Genomic DNA, 27,578 nt, shown 5'->3' on the forward strand with positions numbered 1-27,578 from the left:
TGCACTGAGTTAATTGCTATAAAATTAGTTATAGGTAGCCAATGTGGGCAGAGGGTAGATTTTTATTCAACTACACGATTTCTTGACATTCCATGGACTGTTTATGTCTACTCTCCTACAAGTCCATGCGTGTTGCATTTTAAAGATTGATCTGAAGTCAGTATTTAGAACAAGAGACACTGAGTAATCCATGACAGGAATCCAAAACATGTCTATGCCAAGTGGTATGAAAAAACTCCCAGACTTATCTGTTCTGTCATTGGTCTAGATTTACAGATTTGTGCTACAACAGCACAGGCCTCAGGAAAAGCCCTCAGACTGTAACTGAAGCACTTCCTATAACTTAGTTATATCTAAGAATGTGTAGGAGCACAATGGGCTAGACTTGTCTGCTCATTACCTGAATGTGTATGAATCCTATCTTACAACTTGCTCACAAGATAAGTACTGACTCTGATTTGTGCAATTTTACACATGACTTCTCCTCCCCCTGACATGCATAATTAAGTTATTTACAGCTGAAATAGCTATGTAAGGACATGTCTTGGGGTCAGTAACAAAAAAATTACATAAACATAAAATTAGTTTGGTTCAATTTGTGTTGTCTATTTGGAAATAATACATTTACAGTCTTTGTGTCATTTAAAACCTACTACTACTATCACCATCTATCCTCCTCCCACTTCAGATGACACACTCCCATCTCTCAAGCTCTCTTTGTCGCACTGAAGCTTCCAAGGCAAACAGTGCACACACTTAAAGCCATCCTCTGCTGAACAGTTCAAGAAAATCCGAAAGGAAGAAGACAACAGAAAAAGCTGATGAACAGAAATAAATCGTAGAAAAACAAGAAACACAAAATCAGTTGGAAAGCGTGAGGAAGATAAAGTTCGACGGGTATGTGGATTCTTGCTTGAGTGATCTGGTAAGTCAGGAACAGTGTGTATGTGAGCTTGCTTGCTGACTGGCATGTGTAATAGCAGAATAGTGTCAAGGATACAGGTATCAGGTTGTAGTAGTTAACTCAGAGAGGTGGAGAAAGTACAACAAAGCTCAATGTGTAAAGTAAATACAGGCAAATACTACTAGAACTCAAAACACCACAGAAAAAAAGCACAAATTGTGCTGTATTGTACAATTTACAGTAAACATCACCTAGAATACTGATATCTGTAACTTATAATAGCTTTAAATTGGTATCAATTTACAGAAGCATCTACTTCCACAACTTTTGGTATTTGGTGTCAGGGCTCTGTGTGCGGGCAGGCGGAAGTGAGGATCCAAATGCAGGACTCGGACACTGAATGCAACTCAAAGACCACAGCTTTATTACTGGCGCAAAACAGAGAATGGAAAACAAGAGGGAGACATAGCTGGGAAAGATTAGGGCTAACGAGACACGGGGAGCGAAGCTTGACACACTGACATAAGACATAGCCCTTCAAAATAAAACAGGGAACAACTCACAAAGATGCAGACACAGAACTAGACCTATACTAACCATGGGACACAAAACCTAAGAACTAAACCCTAGACCAGAATAAACTGACACAGATTTGTAATAATAATCAAAACAGGATAACTAAAGAATCAGACATAAATCACAATACAGAACAATACCAAAAAACATAAGAAACTGAAAATACTGGGTCAACATGACCCATAACCGTGACATTTGGCTTTGCTTTATGTTCAGCAGGTCAGCTGTGTGAAGTAACAAATTTATCAAAAGTAAGAATGTGGATTCATTTCCCCCTTTGTTTCTACATAACTGCAAGGATGATGATCCCAATAGAGGCAGGCAATCACAACTTATCTAACTTTATGTACCGTATTTCCCGGACTACAAAGCGCACCTGAATATTAGCCGCACAAGCTCAAATCAGGGGAAAATCCTGTTTTGTAAATACATTAGCCGCACCTGACTAAAAGCCGCAGGTGTTTCAATGTTGACTTATCATATGTAAGAGAATATGCACAAAGGGAATTGTCAGGAAAGAGATGGCTGTTTGGAGACATCACTTTTATTAATATTTTGAAAAACAAGTTATGGGTACATATTTGCATAACTTTTTAGGTATATGTACAAGTAGCAGTAATTACAAGTATGAAACATGTACTGTGCTTCATAAATGAATAACAAATGTAGTACATAACAATAACCTACAGCACACCAGAAAAGTAGATTCGGACTACCTTTTAGGCTCAGGTGCAGTGACACAGCTTTAACAGGAAGAAAAGTCAGTCATTCACCACCATCTTCCTGCGCACTAAAACCACCCAAGTCCTCTTCTCCAGTGTTGGATACGAACAGGCTCAGGATGGCTACGTCATCCACTCTCAGCTTCTTTCCTTCGTTGTCACTTTCAAAACCAAACAAATCGATGGGCTCAAAATGTGGTCATAAATATTTTGTACTTGTAAATCAGTTTTGTATGTGTAAAAAGAATTTGTGTGTGTGTAAAAAAGATTTGTATGTGTAAAAAGAATTTGTGTGTGCGTAAAAAAGATTTGTGTGTGGACTTAGCCAAAAAAAACCCTGCAAGTTACAAGTACGAATTTTGACCCTATTTTTCTTCCTTCCATCTGATTGATCAATGTCATGTCAATCACAAATGTAACAATCCAATCAGAGAACAGATGGGTTTGGCTGTCGGAGGGGCGCTTTTTTTGAACTGCAGGTGCCCTTTTACATGCCAAACCAGTGTTTTCCTTCATCATCATGAAGGAAAACAGTCTGTGGTCGTCCAAGTTTGGTGATTTTTGTGTCACAGTTCTACGTGTTTAATACAGGGACTTCCACAGCCTTTTCAACAGCGCTGTGGACCGCGGGGGGGCGGGCAGTGTTTTGGAAATGACAGTCTTCATCACAAAGCTTTCTTCGTTATGAATTAGCATACATGTTTTTATTGAACATTTGAAGAACTAGCAAAAACAAAAAACAAAAAAAACCAAACTCTTGTAGAGGACATAAAGTCAGAGATAGAAAAGACAAGGAGCAGGTGCATCTAGTACAGGTAGAGCTGCTGCAAAAACCCACAGAGCCCAGCAGCCAGCGTAACAAATTCTGGATCCTTTGCTTTTAGTTAGCAGTTAGCATTAGCAGCACATCCTGCGTCCGATGTGAAAGGACTTTTATGCTGCGCACTGCGACTCACAGCAATGGTCCTGGGTCAGCCCTGACTTTGTGTTAAACTAATCCTAAAATAATAATGGTATTTCTAACCACTGACATACCACAACTTTTTCCTTTCAACAGCTACTGAAAGTTAGGGGACCTAACTGCTATCCGATATTTATATAGCGATCCTCCAGCTTCAAACGGTATTACCCTTCAAGGACCTGGGCCCTATTTCAGGAAGCCGGTTTAGAAAACTCAGAGTGAAAAACGATACTCAGGGTTGAGTAACCCCGAACTGTCCAACTCGGAATATTCGGTTTCAGAAAGGCTGATAACAATTAGTTCAATCAACGCGGAGTTGCTTTAACCCCAAGTTAAACGCGCGCACGAGGATACATAAAGCCCTGATTAGTGGAGCACAGATTAAGCGAGTCACCATGGAGACGGAGGGAAAGAAGGCGCGGTCAATGTAATTTACAGCGCTTGAGGCCGAAATTCTGATGGCAGCATATGCCGATAACATGCAAATTTTGCGGAAAAAAAGTAACACAGCCTCAGCTGCAAAACAAAGGGAGCATGCATGGCAAAACATAGCCGACAGAGTCAATGCGTGAGTGTTAATTTAAACATTGATCTAGGGATTTCCACCCATATAACACGTTATTTTATTTTATTTTATTTTATTTTTTAATTTATACATTTGATTTTGTGATGTGATGTGAGCGCAGGTGCAACCCAACAGGCCCCAAACGTTCCTGGCAGCAAGTAAAAATGAAATGTAAAAATATAGTCCAAACAGGTAAGGTGTAATTGTATTATGAGCCATAGTGCTTGGTCTGTTTGTCCGATGTAAACCAATTGCAGTTAGAGGCTACATTAATTTTCTTTCTGTAAGCACTTATTGAAATTATCTGAGCACATTACAAGTACATATTTGCTTACTCTGTATGCTCAAATGTGACCCGTTATAGCCAACAGAAAAAAAGCGGAGGCCCGAAAAACAGGTGGGGGTCCTCCACCACCACCACTCACAGAGGCTGAGCAGTTGGCTTCCACATATGATCTTCACAGTGCAGAGAACACAAATTAGCATCCATTACTATAATGGAATAATTTGTTAGTTTGAAATGCTACAGGGAACTATGTACCTGTACATTAATGCTGTGGAAAGACTTCCTGTTCACATAGTCTCCTTCATTTACTGAAGGAGCAATGATTGGAATGTGAGTGCCATCTATACAGCCAATCACGCCTGGGAACCGTGAGAATAAATGTAAAATTTAAGTAGTAGTTCAAGTATCACCACATCATGAATTAAGTTTTGTTCATCCTGATACCTGCAATTTTGTGGCATCCCTCTTTGATAAATCTTGTGGGTCTATGACCGGGGAACACCACAGACGAGTACACGAGACGTTTCAGTGCAACTGTAACATTCCTGACTGCCCGACAGACGGTAGCCTTGGAAACGTGCTCAGCGTCACCAATATTATACAGAAAGCTCCCGTTTGCAAAAAAAACGAAGTGCAATACAAATAATATGTACAGAACTGAGAGGATGTCCGCGATGTGTCACATGAGCAATATTAGGCCTGAGGATGTTATTCAAATAACTTATAGATTGTGCTGAAAAACGGTAACGTTCACACAGAAAATCATCAGGAAATGATAAAATGTCCAAACGCGCTCTAATCACTCTCTCCCGGCGGAGAGCTCTGCGGAGAATTTGGGCTTCAACATCTACTGGCTCTTCAAGGAAGGGGCACGCCATGTCTGACACTTCCTACAGTCAGGTTTCCGACAAAGAGGCGGAGACAGTCAGGGTTAGTTGAAGTAAACCTGCTAGGGGGCAGGTTAGCTTCACGGAGTGTGTCGTCATAGTAACTCGCTCGGGATTAATCTAAACTCGCTTTGTGAAACCGAAAACCCAGAGTTTTCGTTAACTCAGGGTATACTTACTCAGAGTTTGCACTAAACCGGCTTCCTGAAATAGGGCCCTGCAGTTCAAAAAAGCGCCCCTCCGACAGCCAAACCCATCTGTTCTCTGATTGGATTGTTACATTTGTGATTGACATGACATTGACCAATCAGATGAAAGAAAGAAAAATAGGGTCAAAATTCATACTTGTAACTTGCAGGGTTTTTTTTGGCTAAGTCCACACACAAATCTTTTTTACACACACAAATCTTTTTTATGCACACACAAATTCTTTTTACACATACAAAACTGATTTACAAGTACAAAATATTTATGACCACATTTTGAGCCCATACAAATCCTCGTTGTCAGTGTCAGAGTCGAACACCCTCAGAAGGGCCGTGGCGGTGTCCTCCTCTCCATCATGCAGCAGTCCAGCCCTTCGAAATCTGTTGGTGATCATGGATGTTTTCACACTTTTCCACGCTGTCAGATTCCACTGGTGGAGTTGAGCATAACTTGCTTTTCGCAAGTTTATCGCTGCTCATCATCCACGCCTCCTGCTGAACGCGTAGCGCTACTTTGAAGTTTGTTTTTCGCGCTATTTCGTACGGCCAAGAGTGGTATGTTGTGACCAACATACCACTCTTGAACCCCGATACTGTGTGTCTGATCACATGCCCTTCTGCCAGGCAACGTAGTGCCGTACAACAGCGGAACAAACAAAACAAATCCTCTTACGATATGACAAAAATCATGGACAATCCATAGAAAAGCCGCACCTGACTAAAAGCCGCAGGGTTCAAAGCTTGTGCAAAAAGTAGCAGCTTATAGCCCGACAATTACGGTACTTATTTAATTCTGAAATTAAACACCAAATTTCAATTTTAGGTGTCATTCACATCACCTTTAATGACGGACCTCAGTTCAAAAAGCTTCAAATGTTTGCCTTTTAAATAAGAAAATATGGGAAATGGAAATCTGACAAAATCTAACAAAAGCACAGCACTGAACTGACTATTAAGCTAGGTTGAATTAACAAGTTTTGAGTGCATATGGAAAAAAATGGACATGGTCTACAATATAACACATCCCCTGGATCATATAAGTTTGATGCGGCCCTCACATTGCTGATAAACATAAAAAAACAAGGCCAGCCTTTTGCTTTATTTTGTTTGTCCTTGTGCACCTTCAAAAACAAGCACACCTTCATTTATCTGTAAAACTGAATATATGTACCACTGTGTGCTCACCTGTTACAGATGTAATCTGGAGTCTGTACACCAACCCTCTATTGCTATAAATCATTTGCTTAAATTCAAAACGCCTCATTTACAAGGCCAGCAGTGTTTGTGAGAAATAGTCAAACACATTTATGAGCAGTAGTCTACACACATTTTCACAGAACACACTGACGTTTGACTTTTGAAAAAAGTTAAAGATGTGACCATCAGTATATACAAAGATACTGAGTCATTATTAAAAATTTGTGCAGTAAAGACTCCAGTTCTTGTTCCTGTAATTCTAGCAGGTTGAAAAAGTTGCATTTCCCAGCACAAAAAAGGTAATGGGAGAAAACCCTCTCAATGACTTGGTTTCAAACAGCAACACCAGAGCATTAATATCTACTGATATCTAGAATTATGGCATCTATAAGTATGTAATAACTTTCAGAACAGAAGCTGAGGGAGACTTGAATTAGTATTATAGCTATTATGATTAAAATCCCTAGCCCTTTTCTTCTTGAAAATGAACATGAAAGATATGCTAGCAATGGAAATACGATCCAACATAGGCCCCAAACTGGGTTTTTTTTTTAGATAAGATTATCTGTTAACAAAAGTTTGCCTGTTGAACTATTTTTTTGAACATTTCAAAGCTCAAGGACTTCAGTTAGCCATTAATATTATCTGACCTTTTCCAAATTTGAGGGTCATTCTACAGACATGGTTTCATTTTATGTATTCAGGTTTATCCCTTATTTGAAGATTTCTTCCAAGTTAACGTTTTGAATGTCTAATTATTTCCTGTAGCACCATTTAAATATATGAAAATGCACAAATTACTGCTTGATGAGCCCTCATGTACAAAGGTATTAGATAATATCATGGTACATTGTTATCACAAGACCATAGGATGTCAGCACTTCAGTTTTCTCATCCTGACTGAATAAGGTAAAAATATGCTGCAGCGAAAATATGTGTTTACACTGTTATGTAGCAACATTCACAGACGTCAGCAGTTTCACTGCTGAGGGGCTGTGTTGGACTAAACCCCCTCTATTATAGGTCTTTGTGCTGGTTCGGCAATTACATTCAGTGTGTTGTTTGCAGAGTGAATCAGTTAGCCAGTGTTGTTAACAAGCGATTTATTATATACACTGACAATTCTTGTGTATTTACATGGGAAAATCTGATTGTACAATGCCAGATAAAATATAGTGAAAAATATCTCTGACCCTTCACGACCTCTGAAATTTTGACCAGCAATAATAGAAATCACATAAGAATGAAAGACTTCAATGGAAATGAGAGCGAGAGCAAGGGGAAGGATGCCGTTTATGGTTGCTTTATGAGCAGCCATGTGCAATTGAGGTCATTAATAAACCAGTCAGTTGTGCTCAGTTAATTTGTGATAAGACTTACTTTATCTATTTAACACTGTAGTTTATTTTACTGAGTTGTACAGTAGTTGTTATGCTACAACTAGGGCACTTCATGAAGCTACTGATGTGACGGTCTTAGATAGTAATTTCTGAGCTTGTGCAATGATAAACATCCTTTTTTTTTAGAACTGCACAGTTGTTACATTTTTTTAAAAAATTCCAGGTATTACTGAAATACTATTAGCACAATCAAGTCCAATCAACTCAGTCAAATCAGTTGGCAAAAAGCACTTTGTGTCTGAGTGAACAACTTTAACCAAGTTGAATTAAGAAAAAAAATTGTTAAGTGCCATTCCTACTGTTTTTATTTCATTTGCCAAGAAATTATCTTTACACAAGTCATGTAAGTAAATTCTAATCAATTAGCAACTGTCACCTAAATATTGGCCTTTTAAATGCAGAGTCACGACTCAAATGGAACTGGGAGCTTGTTGTCACATAAGGATGTATAAATGCCGAGTGTGCTAGAAGGTTTCATGCTAGAGTATAGAAATGCCATTTGAAATTTTGAAGAGACGTGAGTGTGTAGCCAACTGAAAACACATTACAATTTACATGATAATGTTAAATGCTTAGGAACAGTTACAGCCAATAGTAATGAAAGGTATTAGTCATATCAAGAGGAATGAAACTGAAGCCATAATATCTCATGCTCAATCATCAAGGTAAGGAAATCCTGGAAAGTTGACGTGGTTCAACTAGTTCATAGTGTTTTCTGTGGGAGAAACATTTCGTCACTCAACCAAGTGACTTCCTGAGTCTTGGCCAGTTTACAGTTATAAAAAGTATGTTTGTATAATGATTGAAATAATTTCCATTGCCTAACAATGAGCGGTGAGGTCAGTTTCTGTCATTATCATGCAAATTGACATGATTGTTATCCATGAGCGTTATTCAAAACGGTTTGGAGAATGGCTACAATCGCTATGAAAGCATCAACCACTGCGGACGTACTCCCATGCAGTCCAACATCCCAAATGCAATTGTGGACGTGGCTGATATATCCGTCTGATTGGTATCCTAATTGGTTGACAAGTGGGCTATAGCCCACCTTGAAAAAAGAGATAAAAGATTACAAAATACAATGTTAAAACCGCAGATAGTGACTGTAGTACACACTTCATAGTTTTTAACACTATGTTTCACTTTGTTTCTCATTGTATGTTATAACTTCACATGCCTTACATGCTGGCTAATGGTCCAACAACTGAAGGAAGAGGGTCCAAGAAACTAGTTGTACCAGATACTGTCATGGTCCTGAGTCTGACGACTCAGTGTTTTGTGTTTCTTTATATTATTCTATGTTCTTGTTTATTCTGTTATGTCTTTTGTTTAGGTTTGCTATGTGTTAGGGTTTTGTTTTATGCCAGCCTGTGTTCCCTCTGTCTGTATTTTATAATTTATAGTAAATGTCCATATATATATATATATATATATATATATCCACACCTTACACATTATGTAAGGTGTGGACATTTACTATAAATTCTTTACTATAGATTCTAAATACACAATACACCAACCACAGCACTAAATGTCGTCACTATCACTGGATTAAAAACGAGCATTCAATCACAATCACAGCGGATTTTCTGTAGTAACATTGTGATAAGAAACATGCCTATCCAGGTGCTAACACTGTAATACTACAGAAAAAACAACTTCAGGACCCCAAATAAACTGCATCGGAACACCTTTTGATACAAAACTTACTTCAAGGAAAGTTTAATGATATCAGCGCAAAACCACGTCGTGAAATCTGAATGCTTCCACATGTGTAAAAACCATACGCTCACGCCCTCGTCGCAAACATATCCAAAATAAATATAGAAAACAATAATGAGCAGCTGTAAAAGAACGTGTGCAAAATCCACGTGGTGTTGACGCCTAACCATTTTAACATTTTAACTATGTTTAACTACAGACGCACAACTAAGGAAGTTCCTAACTGCCAGCTGACTGATCCGGTTAGGCTGCAAGTTTTCAAGCAGGTGGAGCGGCTGCGTGCACTACAGCTCATGATACTTTACAATTTGTTAGAGCTGCGTTTTTACCCGTGTCCATTCAATAATATTGTTTATGCACAATACTTCAAAAATGTTGTTTTCAGTTTTTCATAAAGTCCGAACATACCCTGAGTGGCAGATCTTCCATAGGTGCACATTTTTACATTGTCTTTTATTGGGAACTGTGGTATATTTTATGCAAAAAAACAATATTGAAGACAACTTTACAATTAAACTGATTTTGACTATTGAACTGCCAAGGAACTGCAAGGATACTCTGCATAATTATACTATGGAACAGAATATATGCACATATAAAGTTTTATCTTAGTCTTGTTTTTCTCTTTTTTTTTTCAGGTGTCATGTGGCCTGAGGACATTCAGACATTAAAGTCGTGGGATGGAAGTTGAACTAACTGGAAACTTTAAATAGTCAAAAGAGAAGTAGCATGTTAGACTTTTTGGAAGTGATGGTTGACACAGCTTGAACCAACACCAGTTAGTTACAGCTTGCAACCAAGGAAGCAGAACTTTTTTTTTACACAGGAGAGAAAGATCAGTAATAGAGCAACCACACTGGACTTCATCATGAGGAAAAGGAACCGGTTTGAAGGACAAGTGAAAGAAAGAAAGGAAAGATGCTGAAGAGAATATTATTAGATGGGGCATATATTGTTTGTGTTCAGCTGAAATAAGCAGTAATCAAGATGTTTGTGAACTTCCGTCGAATCCACAAGTGCCAGTGTTTGCAACTGCTGACCACAGGTCTTCTGCTTTGTATGGTGATGGTTTACTGGGAAGAGCTGGACCATCATGCAGTCAGCCACGTGAGATCCTTCACCCACCGGTACTTGTTCAACAGCTATGATTTTCTCAATTCTTCTTTTGCTATCAACTCCAATCATCATTACAGAAAGGGTGGTTCTAACAGGGTATTTGGTGGATTTGTGAACTATTCATACCTCATCAACCACCCAGAGAAATGCAAAGGGGAAAATGGGAAGAGTTTAAATGATGTTTTTCTGCTGTTATTTGTAAAATCATCACCAGAGAACTTTGAGCGGCGCCGAGCCATCAGGGACACATGGGGAAACGAGAGCTTTGTTTGGGCAGAACTGGGGGTGAATATGAGGTTGGTGTTCGCCATTGGCATTCATCCATATGTCAAACAGAGATATAAGGTCCAGACTGTACTGCTGAAGGAGGACAAGGTCTATGGAGATCTGATCCAGCAGAACTTTGTAGACACATTTTATAACCTGACTACCAAACTGATCCAGCAGTTCCACTGGAGGCACATATATTGCCCTCAGGCACGCTTCGTCATGTCTGCGGATGATGACATCTTTGTCCATATGCGTAATTTGGTAAAGTATTTACAGGATATTCTCAGGAGTCAATCAGGAGCTAAAGACCTATGGGTGGGGCATGTCCACAGGGGATCACCTCCAGTTCGCTATAAATACAGTAAATACCACATTCCCTATGATCTGTATCCCTGGCCATCCTACCCAGACTACACTGCTGGAGCAGGGTATGTGGTTTCAGGGGATGTAGCTGCTAAAATTTACCAGGCGACTCTGCTGCTGAACTCCTCTATGTACATTGACGATGTCTTTATGGGAATCTGTGCCAAGACCATGGGGGTCTCTCCCCAGGAGCATGTTTACTTTTCAGGGGAGGGCAAGGCTCCTTACCACCCCTGCATTTATGACCACATGATCACATCACACAATCATATCTCTGACATGCGCTCACTGTGGCGGTCAGCAACAGAATCTAGAGAGAACAGCAGCACCAGGGGAATACTAGGTAACCTTTATTGCACAGCAGTGAGAGTGATGCTACTATGTCTGCCACATTATCAGAACACTTACTCCTGTAGTGCTGCTTTTACATGAATACTCGTTGTGGGTCTCAAACACTGTTATAAACAATGTTACCTAACAGCACTAGTCTGACACATTTCACCTTTGCCGTTGTGTGCTGTCTTGTAATGAAATGAAGATCTATTAAGAAATTAAATTCATTCAAAATTCATGTCCAGATGCATCAGGCTTCACTGATGTGCAGCTTCCCTTTGCGTTCCCTTAATTTTTTTTATGTTACTTTCCGCAGTAGTTTACTAAAGCACTTATCAACGAAATAACTTTTCCCTTTGTCTTCTCCATAAATTAGTGGTAGCAAACATCAAAATTGTTGACTTAAGTAGCCTTGGATTATTCTTCTGTGTTGGGGCAATTGATAGTTTTGCCTTTTAATTATTTATAGATAAGACAAGGGTATCAGGATAACTCTGAAATTTAAACCCAGACATATTAACGATGCAGCTGCCAAGTGAGAGGATAACTGGACCAACTTGATTTTTGTTGGAAAACACTGTTTTTTGTGATGCTGTGATTATTACTTTGATGCATATGTATAATAATTAACTGTCATAGAGCCAATCAAGTGTGTCACACATTAGGGCCTGCCAGATTGTGCTAAATTATGACGAACTTGTGTAATTCTGCTGTAGCCTGCATTTTCAGTGTAGCCACGTCAGGGCTTCTGCTAATTTATATTTTTGCCTTCTTAACTGCATTCCTTCTTTCACTCTTAATAACTTCATTGCACTCACCTGACTTCCTGTATATTGTTAAACTGTGTATTCTATAAATAAGCTCCAGTGAAACTGTAATGTCTAAAGATTAAGTTAGTTTAATTTATTGATCACTCTGTTTAGGTTAGTCAGCTAGACCCATGAAGCTTTTCATGTGTAACTGTCAGAAGCCAAAACAAATAACCAACCCATAATGTAGTTGGACAGATTTATGAGCAAGGCTTTGACTTTTGAATAGCAATTACCTCATTTTCTTTCTGATTTTGTTTTGGATTTACAAGTGTGATTACAACGATTCACCTGTTGAAATACTTACTTCTGGTTCAATCTGCAGGTTTTACAATATCTCGAAATCTGCAGATTGCATAGTTTTACGGTGTCTGAAAACTGTTCAGACACCTTTAGATAGTTGAGCAACACCTAAGCAAATCATCGATCCAACCATTTTTTAAGCTCTTATACAATTTATAGTTGCTTTATTTATTCCAGCTGTCATTACCCTAATCTATCACAGGGTTACCAAAGCAAAACATTTAACCACAATCTCACAATGCCTTTTTTGTATGTGGAGTAAGTCTATTTGATTACATGCACACTGAAAAATGAAGCTAAGATGGTATGTAAGTAATGTGACGTCTAAGTGTCCACTCCGAGCAGGAGTATTTGACACCTCAGGAGTGAGATTGAAAAAGTCTGCAGTAAACCTGTCTCTGATATACTGACCCCAAACTGACTTGTCTGTGCCAAGTACATTATTCCAAAATGCCTAGCCTTTACCTGTGCACTCAATGCCAAACCTTTCACATTAATTTTGGGCAACAAAGGGTGTTTTAGTTTAAGTTATTTCTGGTTGAAATTACACATTGATGGTTCTAATCCCAGCCGAAAAATCTCATTATAATTTTATGGATTTCATAGTGTGATAAAAGGAGAGACTGCATTCTTTTCTATAATACTGTTTGATCTTTTTTTAAATTCTGAAATTGAATGCTGTTGTAATTTTTGTGTGACATTTCTTTGAATGTATCAATTTTGTTAATAGAATTTTTGCTTAAATAAAAAAAAAAACAATAGTTCAGAATCAGTTTCACATAGGATCTACTTATTATTTTACTTGAACCTAGATAATGTATCTACTCATAAGGCTAGCATAAGTGAGGTGGTAAGAAATTAAATAAAATCCAACACCAACAAAACTTCATTGTGGACCTTTTACATCCCATTACCTGCTCTTTCTTATTTGACATGTGTTTGTCTTGCTGTATCAAAGTTTAAGTTTACTTATCTATTGCCTGAAGAAGGAAAGTTTAAGGTACATATTAGTTAACCACATAGGAACAATTATGGTCACATCAGTTAGGGTTAGTACCACTAGTTTGTTTACAAGTAAATCAATGTTTCAAGAGGTCAAGACACATATTGGATTGAGAAATGACATTTTTAAAGATTGAAAGGATATGTGGATATATATTGTTTGTTAAGTATTATGAGGACTTATCTGGGCGTTAACTGTTTTTCTACCATGTCAGAAATACTTGCACTATCCTTGGGAAGAGTATAGTACACTGCATAAAATTATGCCATAAAATAAACTGCAGCTGTAAAAGATGTGCTTTTGTTATAATCGCAGGAATACGACATTATCCCCCCTTACCTGCGTCTGTTGGATAGACTTTCCTCAGTCTCATTTGTCACAACAACATGTGTGGAGCCTCCTTGGCTTTCTTCATGCATGACCTCAATCTGTAACACACAAATATATGCACAAGTGGCTTTAAATGAATCAGTTCTTTTGTTTTTATAGCACTGTGTTTTACAAGAAAAAATCTCCAAATACCTTCCAATATCAGAGAGAAAATCTCACTGAGCTTACATACCCTTATGAGCATCAGTGTCGAGGAAAACTCCTTTTAACAGTAAAATATCTTTGCTATAGGAAGGATCAGATATCTGCCAACATTATACAAAAACAGCATTCGTGTCTGGCGTATGATTGATTTAAAATTTTCAGAAGAATATCTACCAGCATTATTGGTTTTTTTTTCTTCTGAAAAAAAAAAAAAAACGGTTTCAAAGAGGGATGAGTGTTTGACCAAGTATGCTGAAAACTCCACGACTTCATTAAACTGACTGTGTGACATGTAACATGACCAGAAGAGTTTGTGCTCTTTTGGCATCAGGCCTCCAGGAAGCTTGAGTCACAAAACAAATTATACGAGTGCACAGTCAACCACCAAATTGGCATACACTTTTGGACTGAGTATTAAAATGTGTGACCAGTCAACCCCTCTGCCCTCTACTGGTGGGAATAAAGAAGATGATGAAGTAGATCCATTCACATATCTCATGTTTTCTTTCACTCAAAATACTAAAAGTCATAAAAATAAATAAAAAAACTATGAAATAAAGGTGTTAATATAGACAATCCAGGGGCCTCTGTGAGGCAGCAGTACCGACTACTGAACAACTGTGCTTCCTATGTGCATCCATGAATAACTGGTAAGTTTCTGAAAGTAGAGCCTTTCTTAGCCAATAAAAATAGTTTGGGTCCATCAGTTTTGTTGTGTTTGTTGTTACCACCACATTTCAGAGTGAAATGAAATGTAATTCAATGGAAATGAGGTCAAAGACAGATGAACAGGACTTTAAATGTGTTTTACTGTTTCAGTGAGATTTAAAAGTGTAGCCTAAGGACATTACCTTGATTCCTCCCTTTGCCTTCCTTATGTTCTTCTTCTTGTTGAGATCAGCTTCAGCCTGCTGTTTGTTAGAATTATCGGAAGCTCTGCGAGCAAGAGCTGAAACAAGATGACAGCACGCTGGTAACTTTGATCCTTTCTTTCTTCAAAGTTTGTGTGTTTTCTTGTTTGTAGTCTTTGCATTACTTCAGATTAATCTAACTGTTGTAGAGTCTTGCAAAAGCTTACAGTTAAGACAAAAACCAAAAGAACATATCTTCATTTAAATTAGCTGAAAACACAAAGATCAAATTACGCTGTTGGCCTCCTGCAGTCCTGGGGGTGTTCTTCACTGAGGGCCGTTTGGGGGAGGATTCAGGCCGTGGAGCAACAGGCTGGATGGGCCTTGTCTGTTTAGCTGACAGTCTCTTCAGACTGAGATGCCGCTTTTCAAACATCTCCTGAACATCTTCCAGTCTCTTTAGCGCCTTCAGTACACTACCCTGCGAGTAAAAAGCTATACATCTACCTTTGTCCTCATCATTTTTGCAACAGAACATCTTTCAAAGTATTATGTTTGTGGACTGTACCTTGATATCCTCTGACAAGACAACCTCATACTGATTGTGCAGGTTCCTCAGTTCAGTCAGTTGGTTCTTTTCTGCTGACTCCAGAAAATGTTCGATGTCTGTCAGTGCTGACTCTGCCCCTTCCTGTGACTGACACTTATCCACAGCCTGGGATGCCAGCAAGTAGATCCCAGACTCACACCATTGGTTAACCTGCACACAACATCTAATGACATCAGCAAATAGCCAAGAATTCAGTTTTAGAAAACATAATCATCCCTTCACATATGGTGTCACAGTGTAAGAGTCCTGTATTTGGGTAGTAGGAGGAAAATACTGCAAGTAAAATCCCAGTTGGGTCTGTAGAAACTTGTTATGCAGGTAATAAAATCCTCGATTGTTGAGTTATGTCAAGTTGTCAGTCTTCTAATATCTTTAATATCTTTATCTTTAAAAAGATTATTTGGTCAAACCGATGGTGAGTGCTCTTGTACGATAAGATTAGAATAGATTTAGATTTTCATATTTAAACACAATGACTGCAATAGTTGGTCTTGTGGCAACCGGGAGAACTGAAGCCACGGTGATGAGCGTGTTAATGACGGTTTATTTGAATATGTCTACAGCTGCAGTGTGGACAGATGGCCCAGTCAAAACAATGATCCGTCCACACCTTACTCAAACAGAAAAACAACCATCAGCTCTTTTTTTGGAAGAGTCACATTACACCAGTCGAGTCACAGGTGTAATGTAGAACACATATTATGTAATTGTAGATTTATCTAATCAAATAGTAGTCCAAGCAGTTTTCAACTCATTTTAAAATATCGAAACAGTTGAACCAAATTTGGAATTAAAGCTGTGCTCAGCAGCACATTTCACTAAGAACATTGAGTAAAAAATAATATTTACATTATATTTAGGTGCCAGAGACTCAAGATTAAACAACTTTAACTCAATGCTTGCGCCATCTGCTGGATGCAAATAGAGGCCGTGACATTCTAAGATGTAAATATGTCAGTGTGATTTTACAACATGTCCCACTGTCTGGACATTTTGGTCCAGAATTATCTAATGAAAAGATTAAAAAAACAACAACCAAAGAACAGATTCATCACATTTCATCTGGCTTGTGTTAAGTCAAACTTTTGGATTTGTAGCCATCTGTAAATGTACACGACTCACATGGTATCCTTACCTTATCTATGCCCTGGTGTATCTGCAGAGATTTGGACAAAATATCTGTCTTTTTCTTGACCTCATTGCTGAAGTCGTCACAGACACGACGGAGCTCGACACATTTGGGTCTGATGGAGTCCACAGCATAGTGATTGCTCTGAATCAGCTGGTCACCATGCAGTGCGTGAAGTTGTGCCTTTTCCAGTGTGGCCTGGAAGAAAATCAATTAAATATGATACATTAAGCTGTGCAAACAAAAGCTTCAGGGTATCCACACTCAACTGTGTAACTCTACAACTCTACTAAAGTGATTCATGATGATTGCTTTAACAAGAAACCAAATTACTTGTAATGATTCGATATTATTAAATGATTATGTGCTATTGTGTGTGTAACTGTGCCATTACAAACCTGAGCTTTCTCCTCCAGTGTTTTTAGCTCCTTGAGCATTTTTTCAACTCTGGCCACACAATCCCCAGTGTCTGAAAGGCTGTTTAGACTGTCTATCAAGCTGTCGAGAGACACTTTGACCTGATCACCAATGATTGGAGAGAAACAGAGAAAAAGCAGTGAGAACCATTGAGTTACTTCGTTATCTATTCTGCTCGTGTTAAACAAACCAAACGACGAATTACATTTGTTGCTTTAGTTTGTGTAAAACTTTTTTTTAAATGTAAAAACACAGCTTAAACATTAAACAGTATCTTGGTAGCTCTGTAAGAATTCTGCAGTAGGGCTGTGATCTCAGTATTCATCAGCAGGGGGCAGTGTGGTCCTTTCTTTCTGCCCTGACTGTATTTTCCTCTAAACCATGGCTGCCTGTATTATATATTAATCAGTGTGGAAACTGCATCAGAGCTGTGCTTTGCTTGGAGAAGGTGGCAACAGTACTTGCTATTGTTGACACTGTAGCAACTGTAATTTCATTTTATTCCATTTTTGTATGTCGGGTTACTCTTACTTTTTTTGGGGGGGGGGGGGGGGGGGGTATTAAGGTTTTGGGGCACATGGTGTTAATATTTCCCTTTATTGTTGCTGTTTTCGTGTGTTTAATTAATTTAAAACATAAAAATAGAAGGCCTTTAGTTTAATCATGTTGACTGATAGCAGTAAGTGATGCCTGTCTCTGTATTATGAATGTATATGCATAGCCCTCTGAAGGCACTTGGATTTTATCATTATGCAAAAGGTGTCTTTGGCTTTACACCAGAAGAAGCTGTGATGACTGCTGAGAATAACAGTTCTATTTTATCAGGAGGTTGGAGACATGCCAGTGATGTAAGCTGTGAGCAAAGAAACTGGTATCTGCCCTGTTGTCCCCATAGTTTTTCATCTCTGCTCACTCATTCACTGCATTCTTGCTTTTTACTTTCTGGCTAGTTACCGAATAAAAGGAACTAAATGGACGTAGCGTTTTGTGGGAGAAACGTTTCGTCACTCATCTAAGTGACGTCTTCAGTCTCAGCTGACTGCAGGTTTCCCCAATCTTATAAACAGTACATTTGCATAATGACTGAACCTGAAGGAACAATGAGCTGGGAGGTCAGTTCCTTAATCTTAATTATGCAAATTCTCATGACCATTGATCAACAACCACTGACCAAAACCCACTGATCAATGGCCATGAGTACCATTCACAGAGAGTTGGGTAATGGCTGCAATCACAGCATTGTAAGATGACGAAAGATGTACCCTTTAGCACAACACAGAAGAGCTGCCTTGTCAGGCCAGGACTCTGCAGTCTATTTACACCTACAGGCCAGTGGACGCTGTTTCAAGGATGAGGATGTACACATCCTGGACAGGGAGGAACGCTGGTTTGAGCGTGGAGTCAAGGAGGCCATTTACGTGAAAAGGGAAAGACCATCTCTGAATCAAGGAGGGGGCCTGAGAGCTGAATTTTCTTATCGTTTACCTGAGTTCAAGTTTGCAACCCCCCATTCATCTTGCCTGAGACACCTTTGTTCTGGCCCCGTGGAGGAGGCCGCAAACGCCGACGCAGAAGATCCAACGTTCTGGTTCGACTGAGATGGCCCACTAACAGACCACCGCTCTCCAGTTTATTACAGGCTATTGTGCAGTTTCTGGAGACCAAGCTGTGCGAATTTCGGACACGGATCTCATTCCAGTGAGAGATGCGGGATTGCTGCGTGATCTTCCTCACAGAAACCTGGCTATCGGACTCCGCCATACAACTACCGGGGTTCCGGGCAGCGCATTGGTCACAGGAGCAAACTGAGAAAGGCAGAGGCGGTGGTGTGTGCATCAACAACAGCTGATGTGACTGCCCCAACGTGCACCCGGTTAACTCCTTCTGCTCACTGGACCTGGAGTACCTGATGATTAAGTGCTGGCCATTCTGGCTACAGAGAGCATTTACAGCAGTCATTATTATGGCTGTTTACATCCCCCCACAAGCCGACACTGATCGAACATGCAGAGAACTGTACAGCGCGATTAGCAGTAAGGAAACCGCACACCCAGAGGCGGCGTTTATACCGTTGGTCGGACCAATCAAAGTCCATGTTGTGGGACTGTTTTGATAACGCGGACTGGGGAATGTTTCACATGGCTGCTGACGACATCAATGAGGACACAAACTCAGTCTACAGATTTATCAGAAAATGCGTGGAAGATGTCGTCCCACCCAGAACAGTTAAAAGTCTACCCAAATCAAAAACCGTGGATTAAGAGTGATGTTTGCACTGCACTGGCGGCAGGGAACACTGCTTTTGCCTCCGCGAACACATTGGACTACAAACACGCAAATTACCAACTCATTAAAGCAGCCAAACGGGAGTACAGGGACAAAGTGGAACAGCAATTTCACAATCGTGGGAGAATGTGCCAGGGACTAAACACATTCACAGACTAAAGAGGGGAAAATCAGCACACCACGGCCTCTGTGTGAGGATCTAAACGTATTCTATGCTAGATTCGACACAACAAACACCACAAGACTGGACAGTGTACGCATCGGTGGGGAGAGAGCGGAGGGAACACACACAGCAAGGGGCCACCTCTGCAAAACATTATTTGTAAAAATGAAAGATTCACTCATCCCTGTTCTCTCTGCATTAAATTATCCCAAGATCAAGTTGTTTCATAAAAATGTGATATTAAAAAAACATTTTTAGAAATGTAGAGGACATACACTCATTGTAATATGTGAAGATGCGAAACATTGCCCTTTCCACTGGTCTACTTGCAGTACCTCACATGAAAAACCAAAGGCTGCATGGCAATGGCATACTTTACCTCTCTGAAGTCCTGCTCAAAGTGACGCAACTGTAGGCACTGCTCCAGTTTGAGATGGTGTTTGCTCCAGAACTGTTCAAAGGCATTTTCTGTCTCATCTAGCTGGGCCAAAAGCCTAAAACACAGATTACAAATGTAATGAGAATTGGTACATAATTGCTCAAAATACATAACAATATACAGTGTGCATGACATCTATAAAGGAGTCTTTGTCGTTTGTTACCTTTCCACAGTAGTTTGGTTTTCCATCTCATCAGGGTTGAGTTCATGATCCTCTGACTTGGCTGACTGATCTTTTATACAACTATACAAGGTGGTGCCTTGCTTCACAGCTAGCCTCAGTTCATCCTGATTCACAGAAACAGAAGCATTAATATCACAGAACATTAATATCATAGAGAAACTTTTGCAAATCTGTGCAAGTTCCTATTTCAGCAGAAATATCCAAGTACATGTAGTAGAGGAATTAAAGACATCTACACTTTTGCATTTAAAACTGATATTTGAAGTAGGTAAAGTCAGTCACGTAGAATATTCCAAGGCTGGAGCCTATCCCAGCTGTCTTAGAGCGAGAGGCAGAGTACAGCCTAGAAAGGTCGCCAGTCTGTTGCAGGGCTAACAGCAAATTGCACTCACATTTACTCCTGCATTCACACTTATGGGCAATTTAGTGTTTCCAATTAACCTAACCCCACTAACTGCATGTCTTTGGACTGTGGGAGGAAGCCGGAGGACCCGGGAGAACATGCAAACTCCACACAGAAAGACCATGGCGTGATGGTGGAATTGAACTCAAGACTTTCTTGCTGTGAGGCACCAGTGCTAACCAGATATACTAGTGTAAAAATACTTGCTTTGTCTCATGTTAATATGTGTGTGTGTGTCCTAGCATATTTAATGCACCACATTACCTTGAGGTTATTGTGTTTGTCGGTGTGTGCTGTAAGGAGGTCTTTGGTGCACTGGACGTCATTGGGCAGCTCTGTCTCTGCTAGGTCTGTCCCGAACTTCTGTAACATCTGGGCTGTGGTTTTCACTGTCATGGCAAAATTTTCTATGGCCTATGGAAACAGACTCACATGTTACTCTGCAATGTCTTCTAATCTAGCTCACCATACACCTGCTATAATGTCAAATCTGGTATTGAATGCTACAGTAAGTCAGTGCTCACTGTTCGGTGGTGTATCCACTGACTGTGACAGTATTCCAGGTTTCCTCCTAACTCTCGGGTCAGCTGGCTTTTATCCACATAGCCATGTAGGTCAGACAGCGAGTTCAGCATCACGATCTGCAAACACAGTGCATTGCTTTACGTGCTCCATTATTATTAAGTAAAATTGGTAGAACAACTTCTCATAGTCAATGTTGTTGCAAGATGGGAAGCGTTGCCTGGTAAGTTACTAAATAGGAAATCAAACATTTTGGTTCACAAGACATACACTTTGTACCTTTCAAAACTTTGCTTTGAAAAGCACCATATAAGTAAGGGGTTACTGTTTTTATTACTACATTTGCATACACAATTTTAAAAAACGAGATGCATTTGTAGGTGCTGACTTGAAAATAAGTATCAAAATATGTATTCATGAATAATTTATTTATCTTGTTTAGCTAAAACCTAAGATCTATGATGAAATGATTTCCCTCACAAAAAATAAATGCAATTTTCCTGTTGTGTGATTTTCCTGTCAAAGCAGCCAGTCTTTCTTTCCCACCAAACCTCTTTGCTCACTGTTGCTCAGTCCTTCAAAAATGTGACACAGTGTTTATCTTAACAAAACAGTGGATTGAGGAAGACCTGGTTATGTTACACAACTCTGACAACTGATCCACTGTGTCTGTCTTTGTCAGTATTTTATATCGTTTTGATACCACTGACATGCCTATCAAAGGATAAAAAGCTATAGTTATGTTTAACACCTACAAAAGAGACATAACATCTCTCAACAAGCTTGGAGTCCTCCAGGAAACACTGGAGAAAGTGGCCAGGGAGAGGAAAGTGTAGTTTTCCTGATAGATGGATGGAGTTATGGTTGGATGGATGGATGGATGGGTGGGTGGTGCATGCTTGATGCTTTTCATACTTTGCTATTGAAATGTTAGGTTTAATTGTGCTGTGATAAAAAAAAAAAATCACACCTTATGCAATTTAAGGAATTGTTCTATGGAAAAAAAAATCCCTCGTTGTGTTAAAGCATAGCATCTCTGTGTGTTTGGATGACATGTTTTCTCTTTCAGTATATCAAAAAAGCTAACTATTATCATGGGGAATACTTTTTGTCTCTCTTTTAGGTGTCTGTTTCAGAACCATACCCTGGCTCAGAATAAAACACCTGCATGCTTACCGGTACCTTCATTTTGAAGTCATCCTTGTGTAGTTTGATCCCAATATCTGCTATATGCTTCTGGAAGAACCTGGATGGCCTCAGCACCAACACTAACTGAAGATTTCCTGGGAATGCCCCCTGGAAAATATAACAAATGAACTTAAAATAAGATATTGCATCTTTTCATTCTCATGGTTATCTGTAAGTTGCTTGTAACAAGCTAAAATATATTCTTCTGGTATAAAACTATTGCAGGTCATAATTAGTTTGTTACAGAAGCATGTTATGAAAGATCTGCCCATTTTAGTTCAAGCTCACTGAGCCTGATAGTAAAAATGGTGTTTAAAATAGGAAGGAGTGAAGAGATTTGTTCTAGAGGCACTCTTGCTGTGATATAGGTGTGTACTACAAGCCATTGCATTGAAATTGATTGTTAAATGAGGAATTCTACAATGAATGTGTTTGTGATCCATTCATTGCTCTGGTACAATGTGACGGTAAGGGCCCAAAAGAAAATGAGGCTTTCACAGGGTTGTTACGCCGGTGTAGGAAACACAAAGACTTAAAAGAAACATTTTAAAAAGGTCCTTGTATATATTTCTATGGTGATTTAAGTATCTCACTGAACTTACAGCGATCCTGGATAGAGAGGCCTTTACTGAGCTCCATTTGTCCTTCCGCCGGTCGATGATGATAATGAAGCCAATGCTTGCAGCATCCAGGCTGGAGAGAGGAGGAAAACAATTTAAAGTTATAGGCCATGCTAATCAAATTCCCAAAGGTTTCAGGCTCCGGAAAATACAGAACTCAAGAATTGTCCACATTTCAAGGAATACACAATTAGTACACCACTAAGCATAATTTCCAGAAAGCCTTATGATATTACTGTTGAGATGAAGCAGTGAAGACGTTTAAGCACCCAGGATCAAATGTGATCCTGTGGGGATAGTTTTGAATCAAATGGAATTTTATCTTTATGATCTTTCTCGTTATTAGTTTTAATTGTGTGTGAGTATACATACCTGGGGATGCTGGTCAGGTAAGTAACTACATTGAGGAAATCTTCCTCTGGCACTTCGCTAAAGCCTGAGCACTCTGGGAAAGTGATGATGGGGGCACCATCTTTCCCTCGCCCTCCTATAGCACAGAAAAAATAAACCCAAATCAATAACTGCAGTAACTGTATTGCAAGACATTTTATCATTTGATAACTTAAAGGATTCCCTTTAAGTTGAAATGCGGACATCTGTAAAACCTCCATCACAGCTGTATGAAATTGTGTTTCATTTAAGATATCTGAAATGAAAGTTAAGACACCATTTAAATCAGAATATATGAAATTGTTTTGTTTTCCCAGTAGGAATCGTATTACAGGCACCCAGATGAAATTAGCGACATGGGGAATGGGCAATGACTTTTGGGAATGTGGTTCTACTAAATGTAAAATGGTAGAGGAACACCCCAACTCTAACACCTCAGTACTATGTTTGTTCCTTTAGGCTCTCAATTAAAGTTAAACTACATTGTGTTCTTAGTATATGTCCAACCATAACATTTTATTTACACTTCTCACAGATTTGGTTTTACTGTTTTCACTCTTTTTGTCTTCATTGCCAACTGTAAGAAGACCAAACTGTTCAATGAGTCAAGTATAAGACCTCAGGGTAGTCTTATACTTGACTCATGAATTACTGGTCCTTGCTGTGGATGAGGCTGTGTGCTTCAGTCTTCTTGAGATTTGAATGTGGCTTGTATTGTGAAAAAAGTGCTTTGAGTAGTCAGTAAGACTAGAAAGCACTATATAACTATGAATTAATGTTCTTCATGTCACATTTCACTACAGCGGATAACCCTCTAGTGTCATTGTTCAATGTCTGCAACACTTTGTAGATGTACCTGAAATAAACACCATTAAACCATAATCTAAATAATGTTTCAAGATTTAAAAGAAATTATTGAACTCAAACCATGATTATTTCATAAACTTAAACTGGCTAATGTAAATGCTAAGCAAAACACAAGTCTAAAAATACTAGTCGTATACTATTTTCAAACTTGTGTGTTCTCATTGTTAATTCTGTCTCGTAATCAAGGCTTTTGTGGCTTACTATATTTGATCATCAGTGTGCTTTACCTTTGCAGATCTATAAAAGGGCCCTACAAGGAGCCAGTGTGCAACCAGTAGTCTTGACACTTCTAGTTGCAGATACAGATTGGAAAAATCCAATACTTGCACATCTCTCGAAATGTCACTAGATGGTGAGCATGAGCCATAAATCTGCTGGCTTGACAAATAAAACATTGCTACGGCATGCTACTTGAGAAAAAAACAAACAGTGTTTGTAATGCTAAAAGTTACAGACATTTATACAGACATTAAAGGGCTGTGTATAACCTTGAATCAGCACATCTGAGGATATTTTTGTTGGTTTAGAATTTTGTCTGACCAGCATCTCTCAACCACAAACATGTAACTAACTTGCTGAGAATGGAAAGTTTATACTCAACACGTTGCAGGAGGGGAAGAAAGTGGGAGTCATGGTCTGACATCTGTGATACTGGCATTTAAAAAACATCTGTTAGGCAAGGCAGGTAAGTGCTGCAGTGTTATTAGTTAAATCCCAAAACATTATGAGATGTTATAGAACCCATATTTCCCACTAAGGAGAACCAACCAAAACAGAGCTCCAGTAGTGTAAATTAAATTAAAATGACTCAAATAATGCTTTATGTCTGCCAGATATAGTCATATCAACTTTCTGAAACTTGTAGAAAGAAGGAAACACTATTTTGAAAACCTTTTACACTCCACAAAAATATACATTTTCCTCTCTAAGAACATAAAAGACTCTGTTAATTCTCCCTAATAAAGTTACTGCCGTAAAAGTATGTGAAATGAGCATGTTTCCAATTTCCTGCTTGCAACTCCTTGTCTGCTGCTAGTAGTGCAAAGGTCATCTAACCCAGAAAAAGTGACGGGTTTTACACTGACCACTCAGTGATGTGTTTCCCCTTTACTTTTTAAGGAGAATCAAAAGAAAGCAACAAATCCTGCAGCTGTCCATGAGGGAAAACAAAATCATAAAAACTCTAAGAAAAGAGGCATGAAATTGTTTGGTATACTTCCTAACTGGTCTCTGGCAAAAGGAAACCCTCACTGGTTCCAGTTCATGTATATATAAAATGTGTATACAGAGAGACAAAAATAGCAAACCAAATGATCATAGCGTTTAAACCTGGATCCTACTGAGAAGGCACACACACTCACAGTAGGCACACACATGTGGTGAGGACTATGAACCAGACTTGTGTTACCCTTATGTAATTCTAGAGGCAAGTAATGCTGAGAGAGGAACTTTTGGAAACAGTTATTTTGGCTGTTTGGTGAGACGACTGAGAGAAGGAATGAGAGGCATCCCTGGAGAACCACACAGACTGCTGTGTCACCACTAACAGCACATCTGGAAAAGTCTGAGGGCACCAAGTGTGAATGCTGGGATGCTAAAAGCAATGCTCCAAAAGCTACATGCTAGTTAATAACTGGTCGCATTGGCTTATCATTGTGAGCTATGATGTGCAAATACATGTAGTGAACCACCTACGCATTACACCTACAGAAGCTGATTGGCCATGCAAACCTATGCCAAGAAGCTTCTGGTGGCAGTTTTTGTGCTGATGCTAATACCAGAGGAGGTTTGAATCTTTGCATTTACTGAATTTAGGATGTCTGTGACTTTTTCACACTATGTATCTCTGTAACACTTCTCTGTAGATTAATATGGTCCAGCACTTCATGGGTGAGTTATTATGACTTCTAAAAGCTTTTGGTGAGCTCTTTAGAACAACTCTTGTTAATTATTTCATAAGAGTTTGTAACAGCAGACTGCACAACTAGGTGTTTGTGCCAATTAGACTAAAAAAAACAAAGAAAAAAAGAATTGAATTCAATATTTTAAAGGTATGGCATATTACTTTTAGTGTAACTCATTTTAAGAGTTGCTCATCCACTAATGTTCTCCTCATCAATAGTCTCAGCAACAAAGTTCAAATCCACACTTCCTCAAATGAAAAGCTTTTCAATAACACAAAGAAACAAAGAAACATATACCACTTAAATGTTTTTAAGGCTTCAAATTGAACTTTAAGTTGCTGTAAAAAAATGTTCAAATATTTTTTTAAGAAATCAAAAAGCAAACAAAATGGTTATGTTTTCTCATGTTTCTTCTGTCACGTATGGAGCTCTCAGTTTAAAAGGTGATACAACATTAATGTGTATATTACATTTTAGAATTTGAAAGTGTCTGGTGGTCTACTCATTCTTGGTTTTTTATTGGCTCGTGTTTTTACACAATTCTTTGTGCTATGACTTTATCTTTATTGCAGCCAATTTCCCTGAGATGTTATTATCTGAAGCCTATAAAGAACTGGAGGAAGCAGTTCCCTGGAAGATGTGTGTTGGATGAAATCTTGAATTAATAAATCAGTATTACACAACATGTTATGTGCAGCTCAGTTGTAGCATTGCTAGCACAATTTTACTTACGTAAAATTAATTTTATATCAAATTAATTAATATTTATTAAAATGGACCCTAAAAACAAAACAGACAAAAATGACTATTCTATTCTAGCAGATAACTCCGGAATAAAGATTTCCAGTCATGTCATAAATTGCAAGATGAGGAGCTAAATACAGACTTCCGTGTAAATTGAATAAAAAAAGGCAAGCCTTTAGTTTGACTGATCAAAAGCTTAACCACAAAATAGACAGGCAACAGGCAGGAAGAGACTGGTAGGTCAGCTGGTAGAGAAAAGAGTGCTGCGAAGTCAGGACAAAAGGGAAATCAGGGAGCTGGATACAGAAGAGTCAGGAGATGCAGGTCAAAGTAATCAAGGACAACAAGACAGGTAGTGGGGCAGTAAAGCTGGAGACAAATAACTACCATAAAAAAAACAGGAAGTAACAACAATAACGAAACAGTGAAATGGAAAATATAGGCAAAATTAACTCTATTTAAAGCTCAGGATGCCTAAAAACAAACAGAGAACATCTTAAATAAGGTATTCAAATGCCAACTTAAGCACAACATAAAAAACCCCCGAGATCATAGCATCCACTATCTTTGACCAAGCTCCATTTTGTGTGTTTGCAAGAAAGCAGATACTTGCACCTAGATGCCAGGACAGAATATAATAATACTGTTAAATAAGAGAATAAGGTTTCAGTGCCATAGCAAACTTGAAAATGCCAAATGAA

At 38.9% G+C, this 27,578-nt stretch overlaps 2 protein-coding genes across 4 annotated transcripts in view; one reads left to right on the forward strand and one right to left on the reverse strand.

The window, feature by feature from the left end:
• The window catches only part of mcf2l2 (MCF.2 cell line derived transforming sequence-like 2), a 113,701-nt gene that overhangs the window by 53,355 nt on the left and 32,768 nt on the right, over positions 1-27,578 (reverse strand). For all 3 annotated transcript variants that reach the window (XM_085265685.1, XM_085265686.1, XM_085265684.1), the window contains 13 exons: positions 23,345-23,459; positions 22,955-23,045; positions 22,341-22,460; positions 21,167-21,283; positions 20,907-21,056; positions 20,219-20,343; positions 19,996-20,110; positions 17,149-17,268; positions 16,757-16,948; positions 15,580-15,771; positions 15,306-15,492; positions 15,012-15,109; positions 13,966-14,054 (listed from right to left, as the gene is read on the reverse strand). In XM_085265685.1, the coding sequence (XP_085121811.1) occupies positions 13,966-14,054; positions 15,012-15,109; positions 15,306-15,492; positions 15,580-15,771; positions 16,757-16,948; positions 17,149-17,268; positions 19,996-20,110; positions 20,219-20,343; positions 20,907-21,056; positions 21,167-21,283; positions 22,341-22,460; positions 22,955-23,045; positions 23,345-23,459 (1,711 nt within the window). The remainder of the gene's footprint in view (positions 1-13,965; positions 14,055-15,011; positions 15,110-15,305; positions 15,493-15,579; positions 15,772-16,756; positions 16,949-17,148; positions 17,269-19,995; positions 20,111-20,218; positions 20,344-20,906; positions 21,057-21,166; positions 21,284-22,340; positions 22,461-22,954; positions 23,046-23,344; positions 23,460-27,578) is intronic.
• b3gnt5a (UDP-GlcNAc:betaGal beta-1,3-N-acetylglucosaminyltransferase 5a) lies at positions 807-11,661 on the forward strand. The gene is made up of 2 exons (XM_085265687.1): positions 807-925; positions 10,068-11,661. Exon 2 carries the CDS (start codon positions 10,417-10,419, stop codon positions 11,608-11,610), a length of 1,194 nt encoding a protein of 397 aa, XP_085121813.1. The 5' UTR covers positions 807-925; positions 10,068-10,416; the 3' UTR covers positions 11,611-11,661.

The sequence above is a fragment of the Mchenga conophoros genome, linkage group LG23 (assembly GCF_057382185.1).
Source record: "Mchenga conophoros isolate Kocher_MC1m ecotype Shallow Benthic linkage group LG23, M_conophoros_male_GT1.1, whole genome shotgun sequence".
Classification (NCBI taxonomy): domain Eukaryota; kingdom Metazoa; phylum Chordata; class Actinopteri; order Cichliformes; family Cichlidae; genus Mchenga; species Mchenga conophoros.

Excerpts from the sequence above, each read along its gene's own strand:
- b3gnt5a (XM_085265687.1), top strand. The coding sequence starts at position 10,417 with ATGTTTGTGAACTTCCGTCGAATCCACAAGTGCCAGTGTTTGCAACTG.